At 50.4% G+C, this 19507-nt stretch overlaps 8 protein-coding genes across 8 annotated transcripts; 6 read left to right on the forward strand and 2 right to left on the reverse strand.

Moving 5' to 3' along the window:
• Positions 1-219: 219 nt before the first annotated feature.
• On the reverse strand, positions 220-2253 carry YALI1_D35575g (uncharacterized protein; the record flags this gene model as incomplete). The annotated part of the gene is made up of 2 exons (XM_503342.4): positions 220-1956; positions 2041-2253. The coding sequence occupies 2 exons, from the start codon at positions 2251-2253 to the stop codon at positions 220-222; spliced, it is 1950 nt and encodes a 649-aa protein (XP_503342.4).
• Positions 2254-3761: 1508 nt separating this feature from the next.
• YALI1_D35593g (uncharacterized protein) lies at positions 3762-6586 on the forward strand (the record flags this gene model as incomplete). Its single annotated transcript, XM_503343.2, has 2 exons — positions 3762-3870; positions 4296-6586. The coding sequence occupies 2 exons, from the start codon at positions 3762-3764 to the stop codon at positions 6584-6586; spliced, it is 2400 nt and encodes a 799-aa protein (XP_503343.2).
• Positions 6587-6847: 261 nt separating this feature from the next.
• On the forward strand, positions 6848-7143 carry YALI1_D35624g (uncharacterized protein; the record flags this gene model as incomplete). The annotated part of the gene is made up of 2 exons (XM_068282879.1): positions 6848-6856; positions 6901-7143. 2 exons carry the CDS (start codon positions 6848-6850, stop codon positions 7141-7143), a joined length of 252 nt encoding a protein of 83 aa, XP_068138980.1.
• An 817-nt stretch (positions 7144-7960) lies between these two features.
• YALI1_D35635g (uncharacterized protein) lies at positions 7961-10762 on the forward strand (the record flags this gene model as incomplete). The annotated part of the gene is made up of 1 exon (XM_503344.3): positions 7961-10762. One exon carries the CDS (start codon positions 7961-7963, stop codon positions 10760-10762), a length of 2802 nt encoding a protein of 933 aa, XP_503344.1.
• Positions 10763-11329: 567 nt separating this feature from the next.
• Positions 11330-14194, forward strand: YALI1_D35669g (uncharacterized protein; the record flags this gene model as incomplete). The annotated part of the gene is made up of 1 exon (XM_503345.3): positions 11330-14194. One exon carries the CDS (start codon positions 11330-11332, stop codon positions 14192-14194), a length of 2865 nt encoding a protein of 954 aa, XP_503345.3.
• Positions 14195-14822: 628 nt separating this feature from the next.
• On the reverse strand, positions 14823-15536 carry YALI1_D35711g (uncharacterized protein; the record flags this gene model as incomplete). The annotated part of the gene is made up of 1 exon (XM_503346.3): positions 14823-15536. The coding sequence occupies one exon, from the start codon at positions 15534-15536 to the stop codon at positions 14823-14825; it is 714 nt and encodes a 237-aa protein (XP_503346.3).
• A 662-nt stretch (positions 15537-16198) lies between these two features.
• YALI1_D35718g (uncharacterized protein) lies at positions 16199-16870 on the forward strand (the record flags this gene model as incomplete). The annotated part of the gene is made up of 1 exon (XM_503347.3): positions 16199-16870. The coding sequence occupies one exon, from the start codon at positions 16199-16201 to the stop codon at positions 16868-16870; it is 672 nt and encodes a 223-aa protein (XP_503347.1).
• Positions 16871-17939: 1069 nt separating this feature from the next.
• Positions 17940-19244, forward strand: YALI1_D35735g (uncharacterized protein; the record flags this gene model as incomplete). The annotated part of the gene is made up of 1 exon (XM_503348.3): positions 17940-19244. The coding sequence occupies one exon, from the start codon at positions 17940-17942 to the stop codon at positions 19242-19244; it is 1305 nt and encodes a 434-aa protein (XP_503348.2).
• Positions 19245-19507: the final 263 nt, after the last annotated feature.

The raw sequence follows: 19507 nt of genomic DNA on the forward strand, positions 1-19507 counted from the left end.
GCTGTGCTGTTTTGTACGATACTTCACCCTTATCTTGTGCTACTACTCATACTCGCGAACTACTGTACATACTATCGTTATAACATCAATGTATTCTGCTTGGATAGCAGCTTAGTTTAAAAAAAGTGGACCTGGTGTGGACCGTCTATAATGTTAGCAAGATGTAGAGTGATGCAGGTGAACATCTTGCTGAGATGCATTGGGTTGGTTATCGGCACTTTACTCGTCATCATCCTCCACGTCCTCCTCCATGTCATCTTCATGGTCTCCTCCGTCACTCTCGTCTCCATCTTCACTGTCCGAGTCAAGGTCCTCAGCAACTTCACTCCATTCAATGTAGAGGTCTCCGAGAACACTTCTGGACCGTTTGAGAAGAAGAGGATCGAAGGGGAAGTAGCCCTCGAGTTGAGTAAACTCCTTCTGGGGACCATCAAACAGAGTGGCAGCTCCCTCCATGAAGGCACGGGGGGCCATGGTCTTATCCTTCTTATCATGCAGATCCTTTCGCACGATGCCTCGCTTGTTCTCGTCGATGATAGTAAAGCAGTAGGCTGCATCGTGGTGATGGGCAATCTTGGCGAACATGGCGACCACGGAATGGTTGCAGTATTGCAGAGGGTTGAACTTGGTCATGATGATTCGCTGGAAGAACTTGTCGAGCTTGCACTCCCAAACTGAGTCGCCCTCGGGAGCATCAGAGTCCAGTCGCAGCATCTCGTTTCTGAAACAAAAGATGTACATGAGACCTTGGACGACAGAGTAAAATGTCTTGAATCGCTCCATGGAGCCAGGCACGCCGTTGACTTCGGCTTCTCGTTCAGACACATATCTGTCGATCCAGCCGGTCAGCATGCTCACCACAAATACAATCTGGGCCTTGGAGAGATGTTTAGCCCGTGCAATGTAAGATGCAATGTATTGCATGGCCTTGGACCGCTTGTCCATGCCTTCTCCAGACGACAGAGTGATCTCGATGAGAGAAGCAAGAAAGGCGTCCATGAACTCAGGACATGCTTGCGACGCCTGGAAGACAATGTATTGCACAAAACGGGTTCTGTGCGTAGGCAGAAGATACGTCTTGAACACGTTGATGAGAGATGCATACATGGACACTGTTTCCGTGGTGATTTCCTCGGGGCCATCGTTGAACTTTCCTCCAACATGCATGAGAAGAAGAGACACGATTCCGTCGAGCTTGGCCAGGAGCTCTCCGACAGACGAGGCATCGTTGACTTCGATATGATCGTCATCGTCATCGTCGAGTTCATCATCTGAGTCTCCCAGAGCCAGTCCGTCGTTACCGTCTTCTTCTCCCTCTTTGATATCAGTGGCGTCATCAAGATCTACCACTTCGGGGTCCTCAGCGTCGAGAAGACCAGCGTCAAACAGCTCTTCTTCATCCATCTCGTCCAGTTCGTCTTGCAGTTCCACGTCAATCTGCACACTCTTTTCCACAACCATGCCCCACACTGCATTTCTTAGCGCAGGACAGTACTCGGTGGTGATGAGGGCGTTCCGAATGAAGTTGCACAGTCGCGCGGTGGTATCCATTTTATTGGGGAAGGCATCGAGCAGCATTCCTTGCAGCAGAGTAGCTGACGTGGGTGTAATGCTGATCATGTATCGCAGTGCTGAATGCTGGGCAGAGGCATCGTCTAGAGTGAAGTCGGCCACCAGTTGAGTCGCAACGTCGGACCACCATCGTGGCACGGCGGAGACGAGCACTGCGAGAAACCGGTAGTATGTGTCTGTAAGCGCCTGGGACGGCTGTCGTTTTTCGAGATGTAGACGCACCACGCCGTTGATGAGCTTGGAGCATCGTGGGGAGTCCAGCCGGCTGATTTCAATGGACAGCGCCTGGATCATGTGTGTGAGCTGGTCGTTGGACAGCGCGTCGGGCGAGTCGGCCTTTTTAGTAATCTGGTCGGTCAACTTGCCGAGTGGGCTGTAGTTTTGCTAGGTTAGAAAAAGAGAACATGAGAGGCGAAGACGACGGTTCGTAAGGGGGGATGTATAAATGGGAAAGACAGCATAACTCACCTTTTCAACTTCATCTAGGGCATTCTTAACGAACGCCTTGTAAACGCCTGCAGATAGGTCACCTGTTTCTGGACAAGTAGTCAGTTTGCCATCATCCTGAGGAAGCACTCCTCCCTCATCCCTTGGTTTCTTTAAAGCCATCACTTGGGGCGAATCCACCCTCTTTCTCTTCAACGAGAGCCCTCTCGACTCCAATGCTACTGGACTTTCCATCGTTTCTGTGTATCTCTTCTTTTTGTTCTTCTGTAGCGAAACGGTAGAAAGCGTTGAGATGAGCTTGAGATGGACTGAGTGGTGAGAATTATCAGAGCCTCCAAAGGTTAGCTACTGTACGCACAAACTTTTCAAAGCCTAATTCTGATTATGCAAGGTGGGCAGAATTCCATAAAATGATGCACAGGCGTTGTGACGGCCAGAGAGGGGTGACAAAGTGTTCAGTATTGTCAATATATTATTTTCATTGAATTTATCCCACAAAAACTCCTCTCTATCTCTATATTTTCGTAGATTGCGGGTCCTTTATGGCCCTCACGTGCAACAAAAATGACCTCGAAGCTTAACTTTTCGAGGAATTTTTTTGCCACAGTCCTGAGACATGCACGAGGGAGGACCTTGGAGTTGGAGCAGGTAATTGAGAGGTTGCTTAGTAACGGGTTTTGAGTTTAGGATATTCCGATTTGGGACATGCGATGTGTCGTACTTGCAGAAATGGCCAGTAAATGTCTGACTGAGGACCGCCCGCAGAAGGAGTAGTCCGAAATAAGCTAATAGGATAGTTTATACACATGGGTCGTTTCAGTGTTGGTTACGTAAACAAGTCTGGATTTCTGAGTTCGCCACCGTCTCAGTACAAAGTTCTGGGTGAACTCTTCATCGCCCCCTTCGTGCTCTTCAGCTTACATCATCGAACCCAAATCCGGACCGTTAAGTGCCAGCAGACCCTAGCCCTACAAGGTGGGGAAGCTTACATTTGCAGGGGTGGTGGTGTCTGGTTATTGACGGTCTTGGGCAGGAGACAGCAAGCAAGTTTCAGATAGACAGAGAGGCTTGCAAGACATCCACATTACATGTCCAAAAACAGTCTTTATGATGTGAAATAGTCTCTATCGGCATGGTACGTACAAGTACGTACTGCGCCCATATTATGTATGTATTTGTGTTGTTACACGCACTACCCACTGTGGCCAAGAGCATTTAGGCCCAGCCGGCTATACTTGAACATCGAACTACTAAGGTGCCAAAAACAAGCCGAGGTAGAACTGTGATTGGAGAGCTGTTAGTGACATAATCTACCCTTGCACATCTCCGATGACTAAAAAATTCGGTTATTTGCCCAATATTACATCTACATCTGGCATGAGAAGCTGTTGTGGCCTCACTCTCACCTCAGTTGTGCACCCCCCCTCGTATTTTCGCTTGAGTCGTTTTCCCGAGCCTCGGAGACAAGGTTCCACACACACAGGCCGCCCCATTTAGGCCAAGTAACGGTGATGAATTTTGTATAATTGTTGGGCCCAGGGCTGGTGATTTTGAACCATGATTCCAGCCATGTTTGTTTGCTTTTCAGGCTGTATTTCTGTGTGCTAGTCGGCACTTTTCATCCACTCCCCACGTGATCACATCGATTGGAACAGCAAACCCCTCCTTGTACTTGCTGCATATCTGTATGTATACCGAACTCTGTGAAGGTGCCCAACAGATCATCACCACACAACCACACGATGCAGTACGTTGGGCGAGCCATTGGAACCGTTTCCAAGACCTGGAACTCCATCAACCCTGCAACACTCAGTGGTGCAATTGACATCATTGTGGTCGAGCGGGAAGACGGTGAGTATGGCCATCAAGAGGCTGTTGGAGAAGTGGAGCTGATGCAGTGACCGACGGTGACTTACAGGATGCAAGTTGAGAGGGTGATAGAGAAGTGGACTTTGGGAACAGAGAGTGGGTGCAAGTGGCCTTACAGTTGTTACTTCTAGCTGGCAGTTACACCACTCTTGTAACTATCATGGTCCGTATGATGTGACCACATGTTGTACACCATGACTGTAATCGTGCCCAGGTGGCAACAGTATGATTCACAGTTGTTATGTCATATGGACAAAGTTGTAAGAGGCCAATACAACTGGAGCAACCAGCTTGTTTCGGGTTTCCTGTCAACTACTTCCCACTCACTCGAAACACTCAACACATGAACACAACGTGGTGGCGTAACACCTCATCCCCATAACCACCATATCCACACACTAACCCAGGTGAACTAAACTGCTCTCCTTTCCATGTGCGGTTTGGAATCTTTTCCCTGCTGCGACCGTCCCAGAAAAAGGTCGAGTTCTGTGTCAATGGCACCAAGACCGAGCTGCCCATGAAGGTGGGCGATGGAGGAGAAGTCTTCTTTGTGTTCGAGACCGACGCAGACGTGCCCGAAGAGCTCCTGACATCCCCCGTCATTTCTCCCTCTTCGTCGCCATCCTGGGGCCAGGAGGAAGGCGGGGATGGTGAGCCGGACTACCTTGCTCTGAACGACTCTAAACAGGGTGGCGACAGCAAGCACGGCAGATCGCCCTCGGAGGGCCCACCATTCAGATCACCTTCGGCGGATCACTTACATGAGATGGGCAGCTTCGATGATGAGAATGACCCTGAGGTGAACAGAAGACAACGTGCGAGCACGGCAGCTCCAGAGCCTGTTCCTGGTTCGTTGAAACACCCAGCCACTATCTCGGAAGGCATCTCTTCGGCCTCGTTTTCCAACAGCGATACTGATCGAACAGACACTTCTGGACCCACAGAGACAGAACCCACAGAGCTCACAGAGCCTACAGAGCCCACAGAGCCCACAGAGCCCACAGAGCCTCTGGATCTTGAGCAGAGTCTCCACCGGGCTGCCACTTCTCCCGCCCCTTCGTCCGAGGAGATTTGGGAGAAGGCCCGTGCACTGTCCAAGAAACTCACATCAGAAAACATTCAGAGTAAAATCTCCGACAACGGAGACATTATTCTGGATATGACTGGTTACAAGTACGACCACGAGGACGTGAGTCGATCAGAGGAGCTGGTCAAGAAAATCCTCGCTGAGGAACTGGGAGAAGACAGAGACCTGTCCCACATCCTGGTTGAAGACGAGGAGGGTAACCTTGTGATTCAGAGCGCTGGAGACAGCCACCATCACGAGCATATGAGCTCGCCCGAGTCTCTGGCCCACTCCCCTCAGCCCCTCCCTTCTTCTAACCTTCCGTCTCAGGCCTCGGACAACAAGCACTACGCCAAGACCATCCGTTTGACGTCTGACCAGCTCAAGTCTCTGGATCTCAAGCCCGGCAAGAACGAGGTCACCTTTGCTGTCAATAACGGCAAGACGTCGTGTTCGGCCCAGCTGTTCTACTGGAAGTACGACATTCCTGTTGTCATTTCCGACATTGATGGCACGATCACCAAGTCCGATGCTCTGGGCCATCTGCTCACCATGATGGGCCGAGACTGGACCCACACCGGCGTGGCCAAGCTCTTTTCCGATATCAGAGCCAACGGGTATAATATCATGTATCTGACAGCACGATCAGTGGGACAGGCAGATGCAACCAGGGCATATCTAGGCGGTGTTGACCAGTTTGGCTTCAAGCTGCCTCCAGGACCCGTCATCTTGTCGCCTGATAGAACCCTGGCGGCTCTCAAGAGAGAGGTGATTCTTAAGAAACCTGAGGTATTCAAGATGGCGTGTCTGCGGGACATTAAGTCGCTGTTTGGCGAGACCGAAGACGCCACCAATCCATTCTACGCTGGATTTGGCAACCGAATCACCGACGCGTTGTCGTATAGATCTGTCGGTGTGCCGTCGTCTAGAATCTTCACAATCAACTCGAACGCCGAGGTCCATATGGAGCTGCTTGAACTGGCTGGCTACAAGTCCTCGTATGTCCACATTGCCGATCTTGTCGACCACTTTTTCCCTCCGGAAAGCGAGTTCACGACCATTCAGGAGGAAAAATACACGGACGTCAACTACTGGCGAGATCCCATTATTGACCTGTCTGATCTGACCGACGACGAGCTGACTGACGATGATGAGCTCTCCAAGTCGCCCAAGTCGCCCAGATCTCCTAGAAGCCCGCGGGCCGGTTCGGCAGGCTCCAGCGCGGCTCCCTCAGGCTCGGGCGCCGACCCTGCCGGACCCTCCGAGCCGAAGGACTCCGCGAACCCGTCGAAGTTCAGCTATAAGAAGGCTCCTACGAACTCTCGATTCCAGCCCGTTTCGTACGATCTTGATCTTGACGACGGATACGAGTACGACGATGACGATGACTATGATGACGATGAGGAGTTTGTGGACGCTGAGAGCGACGCGCTGGAGGAGGATGACGACGATGATGATGACGTCGACCTAGACAACGACTCTGACCACTCCCCTGTCAAGCCGCCCTCGCAGATGCAGCGAGTCATCAACAAGACTATTGAGGACAACAAGGGCCTGCACATGGATGAGGATGACGTTCAAAAAGCCATGAAGGCCCTGAAGATGGAACGAGCAAGCATCAATCCTGAGTAAATAGGAAATCAAGCATAAATATATCCGTACTGTACACCGTAGTTTGTGACGTCGAAGGGGAGGGGGACAAGAGAGTGAAAGTGTAGCTACTTGTAGTATGTATAAGTTGTGCGTACCTGAATGTCACGGGACCTGCGATACGAATGCTGGTGAGACCCAACCATGGTTCCCGCTAGAAAGCCAAGATATTATCTGGATCTACAGCTGAGTTTGACGTTATTTTTTTCCCTCCTGAAAGGCTTTGTTAGGTTTGCATCGTTCATGTATTTGGTGTACACCTTTTTCGGGTTCCGATGGTGCTTCCATAGGTGGAGGAGCAGGTCAGAGACACATTGTTTGTGGATAGCGGATTGTTATGCCCCGAGTGGAGCATCATTTTAATCGCAGGAGTTTATTATATACTGTGTATACAGTGCACTAATTTTTCCCCTGTCTCCTCTACACTCCCTTACGTCATTAAATGGCCGCTACTGTATTCACACTCTTCCGACCCGGATCAGATAAATTTTTCAAGAACTTTTTTATCTGATTTGTATGCATGGTTTGGGGGCAAGTAAGCCGTACATAGGAGGCCTGGAAGTAGGGGCAAAAGTGGAGAGTCCCTGTAACCACTGGTTTGTGCAATTTTGGGGGTCGCAAATACATTGCCACAACGTGGGCGCCAGGAGTTTACAGACGAGTCTATATACGGGCGGTCTTAGATGAATTTTACTACTGCACGTGTGAGCAATTTGAGGGCCTGTGTTGACGGGTGCGAGTTTAACGTGCAGGGTTCAGTGGGGTGATTTGAGCCGACAAAAACAAATGTGAGGCGATGATCATGGTGTGACTGGGGAAGTAAGTATATACGATTTGGTTCTGCTCGTCTGGGGGGTTTTAGCACCAGCCATACCACTGGTAGTGGGTCTCTGACACTAATGGTATTTTCTGTCGCCACCTATACACCCGACAAGACGCATCTCGGCTCGTGCCGTTTTACCTTTGGCCAAGCAGGTTCAAGTGAACTTTGTCAATTGGAGAAGTGCAAAGCCAAAATTCACCAGCCCTCATATCATCACTCCACATCTCAGTTGCCCGACTTGGTCACTCGATACACCGGCTGCGCAAGCGACTCACATACGACAGGTGTCCAAAACCAGTTTCCACTGAAAATACCGCAACGTGTAGCAACCCAAGTGAACTATCAGCTGTCTCTTCACCTCACATCACATCACAGCCATTACACAGCACTTGACCAAAACAGAGGGCTCGCCAGTATCAACAAGTGTTGCAACCACATCTTGATATTGAACGCTCATCGACATCTGCACCGCCAAGCAGAGCTCATCTCTTCCACACGCTCAGATTAAACCAAAAGTGCATAATTTGCTCACCATGAAAGAAGCTGGTGATAGCTCCACAACGCCACCTAAGCCCGACACCACCTCGGCTTACCAGGTCGGCGGCATGACATGCGGATCGTGCGTCTCCGCCATCATCAACGGCCTGGAGGCATGTCCCGGTGTCACAGAAGCAGCTGTGTCTCTGGTCACCGAACGAGCCAGTGTACACCACAACAAGAGCATAATCTCCGCCGAAGAGCTGCAGGAAAGAATAGAGGACTGCGGCTTCGACGCCTCGCTCATCGACTCATCGCCGATAGCTGCGCCCGTCAGCACACCCATGGAACGTCTCAAGGTTAAGATCTTCGGAATGACCTGTTCCAGTTGTACCAACGCAGTGCGAGACACTATCCAGGACATTAGAGGCGTCGCCAATGTCGTGGTTGCTCTCGCGACTGAGGAGGCCACCATTTCTTTCAATCCCCAGGAATGTGGAGCTCGAGACATCATCAACGCCATTGAAGACTGTGGCTTTGAGGGCGTCCTATCTGCACAGCAAGATAACGCTACCCAACTAGCAAGCTTATCTCGAATCAAGGAGATACAGAAATGGCGAAGCGACGGTATCCAGTGTTTCATTCTTGGTCTGCCTGTGATGTTGCTCACTCATATTCTTCCCATGGTTGGTCTCCAGCCTCTGCATGATCTAACCATCTTCAAGGGCCTGTACGTGGACGATCTCGTCTGCTTTGTGCTGGCAACATACATCCAGTTCTGGCTGGGCCACAAGTTCTATGTCTCTTCGCGACGAGCTCTGTCCCATGGAACTGCCACCATGGACGTGTTGGTGGCCATCTCCACCTCCTCAGCCTACTTCTTTTCTGTCTTTTCCATGCTCTATGCGATCGCCACTGTGGCCGATACTCACCCTCATACTCTGTTTGAGACTTCGGCAATGCTGATTGCCTTCACGACCCTCGGAAAATACTTGGAAAACCGAGCCAAGGGACAGACCTCGGGTGCCCTCAGTAAGCTTATTTCCCTGACTCCTACCACTGCCACTATTCTCAAGGACTCCTCCAAGTACGACCCCAGTATTGTATACGACGAGTCTGCCGAGATGGATATTGCTGCCGAGCTTCTTCAGAGAGGTGATATTGTCATTCTCAAGCCTGGTGCCAAGGTACCTGCTGACGGAGTCGTCGTTTCCGGTGAAACTTATATCGATGAGTCTCTTCTCACTGGAGAGTCTACTCCTGTGGTCCGAAAGGTTGGAGACCAGGTTGTGGGTGGCTCCATTAACGGCTCTGGGCGTATTGACTTCCGAGTCGAGCGTGCTGGTAAGGATACTGCCCTTGCCAACATTGTCCGGCTAGTTGAGGAGGCCCAGACCTCTCAGGCCGAGATCCAGCGATACGCCGACAAGATTTCCGGAGTCTTTGTGCCATGTGTTGTTGCTCTTGCCCTGCTTACCTTCATCTTCTGGATTATCATGAGCAACGTCATGAAGCATCCTCCTAACGTCTTTTCTCTGCCCGAAGGAAAGTTCCTCATCTGTCTTCGTCTGTGCATCTCTGTCGTGGTCGTTGCTTGTCCCTGTGCTCTTGGTCTTGCCACTCCCACAGCGGTCATGGTCGGAACTGGTGTTGGAGCTACTCATGGTATTCTTGTAAAGGGCGGAGCAGTTTTGGAAACCGCTTCAAAGATCAAGACTGTTGTTTTCGATAAGACTGGTACACTCACCACCGGCCGAATGACCATTCAAAAACACGTCTTTGAGAAGGATACTCTCAAGAACCTCAACATGACCGAAACTGAAATGTGGCTAATTCTGGCTGGCGTGGAGGCTTCGTCTGAACATCCCATTGCCCAGTCTCTAGTTCGACAGGCGAAGGAGGCTGCCCAGGTTGAGGATGTTCCCGGTGTGGCTGACTTTGTTGCTATTGTTGGTCAGGGTGTTACTGGTGTAGTTGATGGCCACAGTGTTGCTGTTGGCTCTTCTGAGCTTGTCAACTCGTCCTGCAAGTCGCTGGATAAGCCCCCCGCCACCCCTCACTCCCCTGACAACCCTGCTACTGTGATCCATGCTTGTGTTGACGGCCAGTATGTCGGTTACATGGCCTTTGCTGATAGCGTCAAGTCCGACGCTCGAGCTGCAGTGTCTGTGCTCAAGAAGATGGGAATCAACGTCGCCATGATGACCGGAGACAACCACTTCGTTGCCCACGCTGTTGCTGATGAGGTCGGTATCCCCCGATCCAATGTCTGGGCATCGACCTCGCCTGCTCAGAAGCTCGCCATCATCGAACAGCTGCAGGAGCCCCAGGACCCCAACGAAGCTGCTGACTCCACAGATCTGTCTCTAAATGCCTCTGTGGTTGCCATGGTCGGCGATGGTATCAACGACTCGCCTGCCCTGGCCAAGGCTGCTATTGGAATTGCAATGTCCTCCGGAACCGACATCGCCATGGACGCTGCCGATATTGTGCTGCTCAACAAGGAGAGTCTCATGGACGTCCCTGCCTCCATTAACCTATCGCAGGTCACCTTCCGACGAATCAAAATCAACCTCGTGTGGGCCTCCGTGTACAACCTGATTATGATTCCCTTTGCTATGGGCTGCTTCCTGCCATTCAACTTTATGCTGCACCCCATGGAGGCATCTGCAGCCATGGCGCTGAGTTCCGTGTCTGTTATTGTTTCTTCTCTGGCTCTCAAGAAATGGCAACCCCCCAAGGACACCGAATATGGCTCTGACGAGTGGCGAGACATGGAGAGCCAGACGGTCAAACCCAAGCGGCGTTGGTGGCAGAAGCTCTGGAGAAGCGAGGGTGTTCGATACGAGCGGCTCTAGGCAAACCGGGCAACTGTGGTTTGCTGTAAATTATTATAGACTTTATGAATAACGATGTATAATGGTGCACTTCTTGGTGGTGCTCTTGTATCGTCTCTGGTGTGCATGCACTGCAGCACATGTGAGATTAACCTTGATAGGGGTGGTTGTATCTCTCGTTTATGGGGAAAGAATATGGCTGAGTAGCGTATCTACGACACTGTAGCAGCTCTATGTTAAAGTGCCGTACATTGGCGTGTACTCGTAGCGTTTTTAATTCCCTACTTCCTATGTTCTTATACTGACTTTGGTAGTCTACAAGTGCTCGTAGTATAATCAAGTACATACTGCATACTGTACATACATACTATACATAGCGTAGCGTACCAAGTAGTGGTGCTAACAACTTATCGCTTGGAACAATACAGAGGAAGCCTAAACGAGTATAGAGACCGAACCAAGCGCCATTGTCTAGATACACCATCTTGAATTCTCTAATTCCCTCTCTCTTCTCGGATAGTTCACGTGACCTTCTCCAAAAGCAGATCTTAATTAGATCGGCAAGCAAACCCTAACCCAATCTCCTGTATGTGCTTCAAAACATGGCATGATAACATAGAGGAAAACGACATGTCTGATGATTTACGCCCGTATCAATTGGACCGGCCGGCCAACCAAACAGGTCGGCCTCAGCCTCTCGGCCCTGGCGACTCACCCACCGTGTCTCCCACAAATGGTACAAAACCAGCGGGGTCCAAGCGCAATTTAATACCCGCGACAGAGAGATCATTTTTGACCGTGTCAAACACAATTGGAGCGAGCGCCTCTTCCAACATGACCTTTGATGTCCAGAGACAGACCATAGCATACACTGCCGGTACAGGCGCAGTTCTGGGTCACTACAGCACGTCTTTGGGTCTCAAACAACGGTACTTTTGTTTGAGGAACACAGATCAGCTCAATGCGTCTTTTGAAGCGTTCCAAATCACAGCTACGCGAGACAGCTACGGGTTTTCATCACAGACACAGTATTTGGGAGCGTCGGAAGAATCTCCGGTGGATGCTTCGCCTCCTAAAATGCCTTCTCCTGTGAAAGAACGCGCCAAGAGTGCTACTGCTGTGGCTATCAGACCAGATGGGCGCCTATTGGCATTGGGAGAAACCGGGCACAGTCCCAAGATTTCGATTTTCAGCACAGCACCGGATTCTGATTCCAGTTGTCCGGTTGCAGTGATCACTCAGCACTCTTTTGGAGTACGGTTCCTGCGATGGTCCCCTTGCGGGACATTTCTGGCCTCTTTGGGAACCCTAAATGACGGTTATCTTCACATTTGGCATGTCCAGGACAAGGGTGTACGTCTACATTCGTCCAACAAATGCATATCCCAGGTGGAAGACATGCGGTGGCTCTCGGACAAGATTCTTATCACTGTTGGAGATCACCATGTCCGGGTATGGAAGGTAGAGGATAAGGAAGGAGGGCTTCAGAACATTCAGGTTCTGTCGGGCCGAAATCCTGTGATGGGATTGGTCAACAATGTCACCTGCACCTCCGTATGTCCCATTAATCAGCTCGAGGCTGTCATTGGAAGTAAGGAGGGGCTAGTGGCAGTCTTGAATGTATCTGAAGAGACTCCCAAGCTTACTATCCGTTGGCAGAGGCTATCTCCCGTTTCTGCTGTGTGTATGAACTCAGATGGTGAGATATGTATGGCATTTGGAGGTAAGATTGCAGTGGTTTCTCTCGATGAGGTGTTCCAAGAAGAAGGGGAGGACTTTGGGCCTATTGGAACCGAAGTTCAGCAATCGCCCATTGTTTCCCTGGCCGAGTTTGGGTCTCGTTTGGTCTGTCTTGATTCCAATCGAGATATTTCGCTGATTCAGGACATGAAGTCGCAAAGCATTGTGCAGGGTCAGCAAGGAATCATCAAGGGCTTGACTCTAGGCATGTCACAGGTCTTTTGGACTGCTGATAGGGTCACCTGTGATGACACAAGCATCAAACCTGAGCTTGGAAAGTTGAACGATGAATCGGACAACGAAATCTCGCATGCTCTGAGTCTTGGGTCAGACGTGGCTATCGGCGATAGAAGCGGAAGACTTAGTCTTTATAACGAAGGTTCTTGCAAGTTCTCCACACAAGCGCACCAGGCAGATATCACTGGTATGGCGTTTCATGACGGAACTTTGTTTACTTGTTCGCGAGATCGTACAGTGCAGGTCTTCTTGGTATCGCATTCATCCATGGAACTCCAGCAAACGATTGTGGGTCATACCGCGAATATTCTGAAGCTCGTTGTGGCGGATCAGCGGCTGTATTCGTGCTCTGCAGATCGCTCTATCGGCGTCCATGCTCTCACTGGTGGCGTTTGGGCCCCCCTCAAGTCCATCAGTCTCAAGAGCTCGCCTCTAGATGTCATTCTTGTCGACAACGAGCTGATTGTCATCTGTTCTGATAAGCAGGTGTATGTTTATCGAACGGACAAGTGTGAGTTGGTGCGTAACTACAAGTGCGCCAACTCTCGTGGCGACGGGCTGAGTGTGACTCGAATCGTTTTGGGCAAGTTTCAGCACGGGGGAATAAAGAAGGACATTCTAGTAGGTGTGTGCACGGACAAGTCTCTTCGGTTGTTCGATCATGCTACAGGCGCTCTTCTAGCGTCCGAATGGGGTCATTCAGACGGCGTCTCGGGACTCATTTTAAAACCCCAGAGTGCTGTGTCTGCCGAGGTTGTCACATCTGGAGCGGATGGGTGTTTGTTCGTGTGGAAGCTGTCTCCATGGGTTGAGTCTGCTGTTGTATCGGGCTCTGCTGCATTAAGCACTTCTCCTGTGGCTCGAAAGGTCATCCCCAAGCTTGAGCTGTCTTCCATTGCGCGTGAGAACAACCTTGATACACCCAACTCGCCGGTCCTCAGACCTTCACCACTGAGAAAAAGTGCAGTTGACAGCAACGGGTCCCCTATGACCCGCACGGCAGGCAGACCTTCGTTCCGCAGCAAAGAGACTCCTTCACCTGTTCGAAATGAGCGTCCGATGTCCCCGGCCAGACCCAAGAGTCCCACCAGAGTCAGCAATGTCGCTATTATGGGCGACAAAAGTCCTAGCAGGATGGGCTCTTCTGGAAGTTCGAGAGGCATCAGCAGTGGTAGTCCCAGGGCAGGAAACGTTTCTATCGATACCATGAAGACTGACCTTTGCGTAAGACTGAAGAGGTTCCGAGGCGAGTTTGATAGCAAGGACGACCGAGAGAAGGACTACAGTGCCCTTCAGGAAGAGCTCGAAGCTACATTGGCCCTTTTGAGGGGCGGCACCGGCCTTCCAAAGGCAGAAACCAATCTTCCGTCCGCAACATGCACAACCCCTGCTATGGATATGGAGACGATTGTTCGAGAGTTTGGTGACAAGATTTACTCTTTGCTGGAGGACAAAATGAAGGGCGGGGGTGAGTGAGAACTCCGGGTGCTAGCTCTGAATGGCAGCGCTGTCTAATTTATTAACGCAATGAAAATATTTATTAACTACCTGGTTCCAATGGGCTTCTTGCTGGGGTCAGTATAAGGTCCTGGGCAGTGTTTCATGTGTTCCACCAGTTGGTCACCAGAGAGATTCAGTTTGTGGTAACCGCAGTAGTATACTGTGTTGGGCATGGACATGTTGGTATTTGTGGAGCGAAAGGATGAGATTCATGTTGCTTGTGGACCTGTTTCCCAAATATATATAATTCTGGAGCTGAGGCTGATTGTGTGCATATTATCGCTTGTGTTTACAGCAACAGCCTCATATGGTGTACAAGCAGCATCATGTGATGTACGGAGAGCCTCAAATGGCATGCCTCACATGGTGTGATGTACATACAACTACAGTAGTTGGTTATCGTCAATTCGTGCCTTGCTGGTGAATGCAGTCTCGTACGACGCCTTTCTCATTACTTAATACTCTATTATAATCAAAGACAATATATACTATTTACGATATGCTGGGCCCGATTGTCTCTCATGGGCGCGCCTTGTTGGTTTTATGTCAGTAGCTGACACTACGTTTGTACGCAACGCAGTTTGGATACCACCACTTGCAGTGGTTATCCTCTTCTTCTCACAGCCGCCTTGGGGGTCCATTCTGCGGGCTTACCGGAGTCGTCTCGCTCCTTCTCCACGTAGTCCATCTTCAGGTCATGGTCTCGTTGGCGTCCTCCGTCAGCAAGAACGGTATCGGGACCATTCTCGGGGTAATGCTTGATGATATCTTCCACCTCAATTGCAGCCATATTGGGAACACGTGGAGGTGCGGGGGCTGCCTGTTGAGGCACCTTCTCGAACACCTGGGCCATCTCAGCCAGCTCAGCCTCAGTGAAGGTAGGTTTGAGTTGGTCCTCCAACGACATGTCTCTCGACTCGTCGGCGTTTTCGGCTGTCTTGAGAGGAATCTCTTTCCACTTGGCCTCATAGGCTGCAATCTTGGCCTGTAGAAGCTCTTGTCGTTGTTTGTCTGCAATCAGCTCTTCGAGAGTAGGGTGATGAGGTCGGGTGAACCGCAGCCACTGGACCCATTGAGGGGGGATTTTGTGGTCCACTAGCGACAGATCGGGCTTTGCAGGCTCGACAATGCGTCTATATCGGCCGGGGTTGTTGACGTTCTTGAACTCCCAGTACGAGTTTCCGTCCAGATCATAGCCCACAAAGTACTTGGACTTGAAGGGCATATTTTGGATGCCCCGCCACTTGTGGTAGATCCGCTTCCATTTGGGCACCTTGTCGGCAATGGGGTTGAATCGCAACACCGGAGTAGGGATCATTTGGGGGGGATTGAAGGGCTGGCCGTGTAATTAGGGTGTGTAGAGCTTACCAAAATATTTAAAGTGCGGTTAGTGGGAGGTGCATGTTAATCACGTGCCTAGTACTTGAAGTACCCCAAGGAATAGACCCTGAAAAGAGCTTATAGCATTACTTTCCCAACTTTTTGATACGTCTAGGACATGAATTCCAAGAGTTCAAACAATCTATAACCGTTAGCATCTCAACTAAAACAGTATCGGACTGCTTCTTGGTTGTTGAGCGACAGCTGATATGATATGAGATTGAGACGCATCTGCAGCGCTCCTGACACACCTCTGTGGTAAGACCTGAATCTCTCAGTATCTCTACACGTCCCATGTACAATAAATACATATGCTGTAATCTTGTTACAGCCATCACATGGACATAACGTTCCACTACGACCTCTCAGTATAACGCCTCCATGTGCTTGCTCCCCCACAAAGTTTATCGTACATTTGCTGTGTGGGTGGTTCCAAATTTTGGCCCGTCGTGCCCAAAAATATCGACTCAACACTAGCGCGCCGGAAGACACACCTACAAAAAGCGCCCTAGCCCTCACCAATAAGGCAACGTTTCTGGACTATCATCTTCTTTCCAATCACAAAACAAAGGTGATTGCCACTTGCCTTTCTTCAAACCCATGGCATCATCCCGAACATCTTCAGTGGCCAGTACTAAGCGGCCAGCTATTTCTTTCAGAGACATGGACGTTACCAGTGGCAGCATAGGCCGCAAATCCAACGTGTGGAAGGTCGGGCGGACCTACGGCGTGGGCGACATTGACTCGCTAACACAAGTGACCCCCATTCCGGTGTTCACGCCTATTCCGGTAGGCCCTATCCGAATCGTCGATAATACCAACGATGAATACAGCATGGTCTACGGAGGGGAGGATTACGACACGATAAATGAAAACGGTCGGCCTGAGCCGCGGGATGAGCATGTCCCACAGGGAGTCTTGCCGGTTTGGGCAGCAGATGTCAATATTCCAGAATACAACATTGTTGCAGGAGATAGCAAGGCGGGTGCATATGTGTCGTGGACAATTGTGGTGGAGACAAAGTATGGAGGTCGTATTATTTTGCGACGGCGGTTCTCAGAGATTTACGAGATGCGGGAGGCTCTCAAGCAGGAGTTCCCGCAACACAAGATGGAGATTCCCCAACTGCCTGCCAAGTCCATGTTTCAGCATTTCAACAAGACGTTTTTACAGAGCCGACGGCGTGGACTCGAGTACTTTTTCCAGTGCGTTTTTCTAAACCCGCTTTTTGCGTCATCCAAAGTGTTGAAGGAGTTTGCTGAGACGAAGTGATAGATAGTCGGGTAAGTTGGGACAGAACCTGGATAGAGAGATTTATAGGATCATTATATTTGCATTTTCACAGACGGTGTGATGTCTAGCTACGTACAATACTGTACATACTGTACACTGTTCTGCACTGGGGGTACAGATCTGGGGCTGTGGTTGCCTCATTATCCAACACTGTGAGTGATCAACTGACTCTACTAACTACGAACGAGCATTCTGTTAACAATAGTAGTAACAGTAGCACCAAGCAGTTGATAGTTCAGTGTGCCGGTATTTGTTCTGTATGTACTCACTCGCACAAGTACAGTATCTGCAGGTATTGTATGACACTACAGTATGTACTGTAGTGCTTGCACTCTACTGAACCGGTACACTGTAACTTCGCTTCAGTCATATTCCCCCTACAGTAGTCCACCCTCATGTTTCATTTCGGATTAACTGGAGAGACTAAAAAACTGCCTTTGGTAGCACGCAAAAATTCCGACGCCGTCCTGGGCATGTGAGCGTTTGTCATGTGCGTCTAAAATGGGGTATGGTACAGCCGTGCAATGGCCCGGTCTAGACTGTGCCATGTGGGAGAAAGACATGGATTAGGGTGTTTTTTCGGGTCAACTTTATCACGTGATGGTGTTTTGATTGTTAGCCCGATAGGTCTGTATAATCCGTTTTTCGCAGCAGCCAGTACATGGTACGTACGAGCTTGTACTTCTGTAACACTAGGAAGTGTAACATGATCGACTTATACCAGTATGTACTTGTACAGTGTGACGCAGAGCTTACGGAAGAGTCCGGAACAACTACTTGTAGCATGTGGTTCGAAATGAGACATGGACCTCATCGGATAACCACAGCGTCGGGTAGGTCGATTTGTAAACAACTTTGAATATATGCGTTAGACTGCGCTCGTCTTGTAGCTTACTAACTTCCTCTTATCACCTCGGGTCTTCTGTCGGCTTCTGTTGCGTCTAGACTGGTCCAGATCAGAGGCGCATTGTGTCAGCTCGTCTGAACTTTGCTTTGGTTATCTGATGTGGTCTAGACTTTGGGGAGTAGAGAGTCTTCAGTACGTGACATGGTGGGTATATTGCTTGAAAATCATACTGACAAATGTATTGAGAGCAACTTATCGCCTGGGTGGCAAAAAAAACCACCGTCACCTCATACATTTACTCTACACACAGTCACTCTCGTACTCGGCTTAGACCCCTTACAAATCACAAACTCTAAGTTTGTGCGTGAAAAACGTTGCGCCAGACTTTCTCAAACACTACTTATACACTTGCGTGCCCAGAAGCAAGCCACGACATTTACAATTTCCATCTTTCGACGATTCACCCGATTTGGAGCCCTATTGCCCATATCTGCAACCGCAATTGAACACTCCAAGCCCTCTTTCTCCACCACAGCTCAATCCAGAATGACCCACAGCCCAGTTGTTATCATCGGTTCCGGCCCCGCCGCCCACACCGCTGCCATCTACCTTTCTCGAGCCGAGATCAAGCCCACTCTCTACGAGGGAATGATGGCCAACGGCATTGCTGCCGGCGGTCAGCTCACCACTACCACTGAGATTGAGAACTTCCCCGGCTTCCCCGACGGAATCATGGGCTCCCAGCTCATGGAGGACATGCGAAAGCAGTCCATCCGATTCGGCACCGAGATCATCACCGAGACCGTCTCCAAGGTCGATCTGTCCCAGCGACCCTTCAAGTACTGGACCGAGTTCAATGAGGACGAGGAGCCCCACACTGCCGACGCCATTATTCTTGCCACTGGTGCCTCTGCCAAGCGACTCTCTCTGCCCGGTGAGGACCAGTACTGGCAGCAGGGTATCTCTGCCTGCGCTGTCTGTGACGGTGCTGTCCCCATTTTCCGAAACAAGCCTCTCGCCGTTGTCGGAGGAGGAGACTCTGCCGCTGAGGAGGCCCTCTTCCTCACCAAGTACGGCTCCAAGGTCTACGTCATTGTCCGAAAGGACAAGCTGCGAGCTTCCGCCGTTATGGCCAAGCGACTGGCCTCCCACCCCAAGGTCGAGATTCTCTTCAACCACGTGTCCATCGAGGCCAAGGGAGACGGCAAGCTGCTGAACGCCCTGGAGATCGAGAACACCCTGACCGGCGAGAAGCGAGACCTCGAGGTCAACGGTCTGTTCTACGCCATTGGTCACATCCCCGCCACCTCCATCGTCAAGGGCCAGGTCGAGACCGACGAGGAAGGCTATGTTGTTACCGTCCCCGGTACCGCCAACACCTCCGTCAAGGGTGTCTTTGCCGCTGGTGATGTCCAGGACAAGCGATACCGACAGGCCATTACCTCTGCTGGTACCGGCTGCATGGCTGCTCTCGACTGTGAGAAGCTGCTTGCTGAGGAGGAATAGACGCTTTAGATGCTTATACTTCCGAGGAGTAATTAGACACATAGATAATGAGATATGATTATGAATGAAGCTGACATTACAAACGTCCACAGTGTACATTGTAGAACAACTCTTAAAAAACATAACTTTTCAGTTTGTATCACGAGTAAGATGCATATGTGTTATGCCCCCCCGGAGATCTGGACGAGTAAACTGTTCGCAAAGCAAGTGACCTCGGGAACAAGTCTTGCAACGGTGTTAATACGATCTAATAGCCAGAGAGA

Source organism: Yarrowia lipolytica, chromosome 1D (genome assembly GCF_001761485.1).
Source record: "Yarrowia lipolytica chromosome 1D, complete sequence".
In the NCBI taxonomy this organism is placed as follows: Eukaryota; Fungi; Ascomycota; class Dipodascomycetes; order Dipodascales; genus Yarrowia; species Yarrowia lipolytica.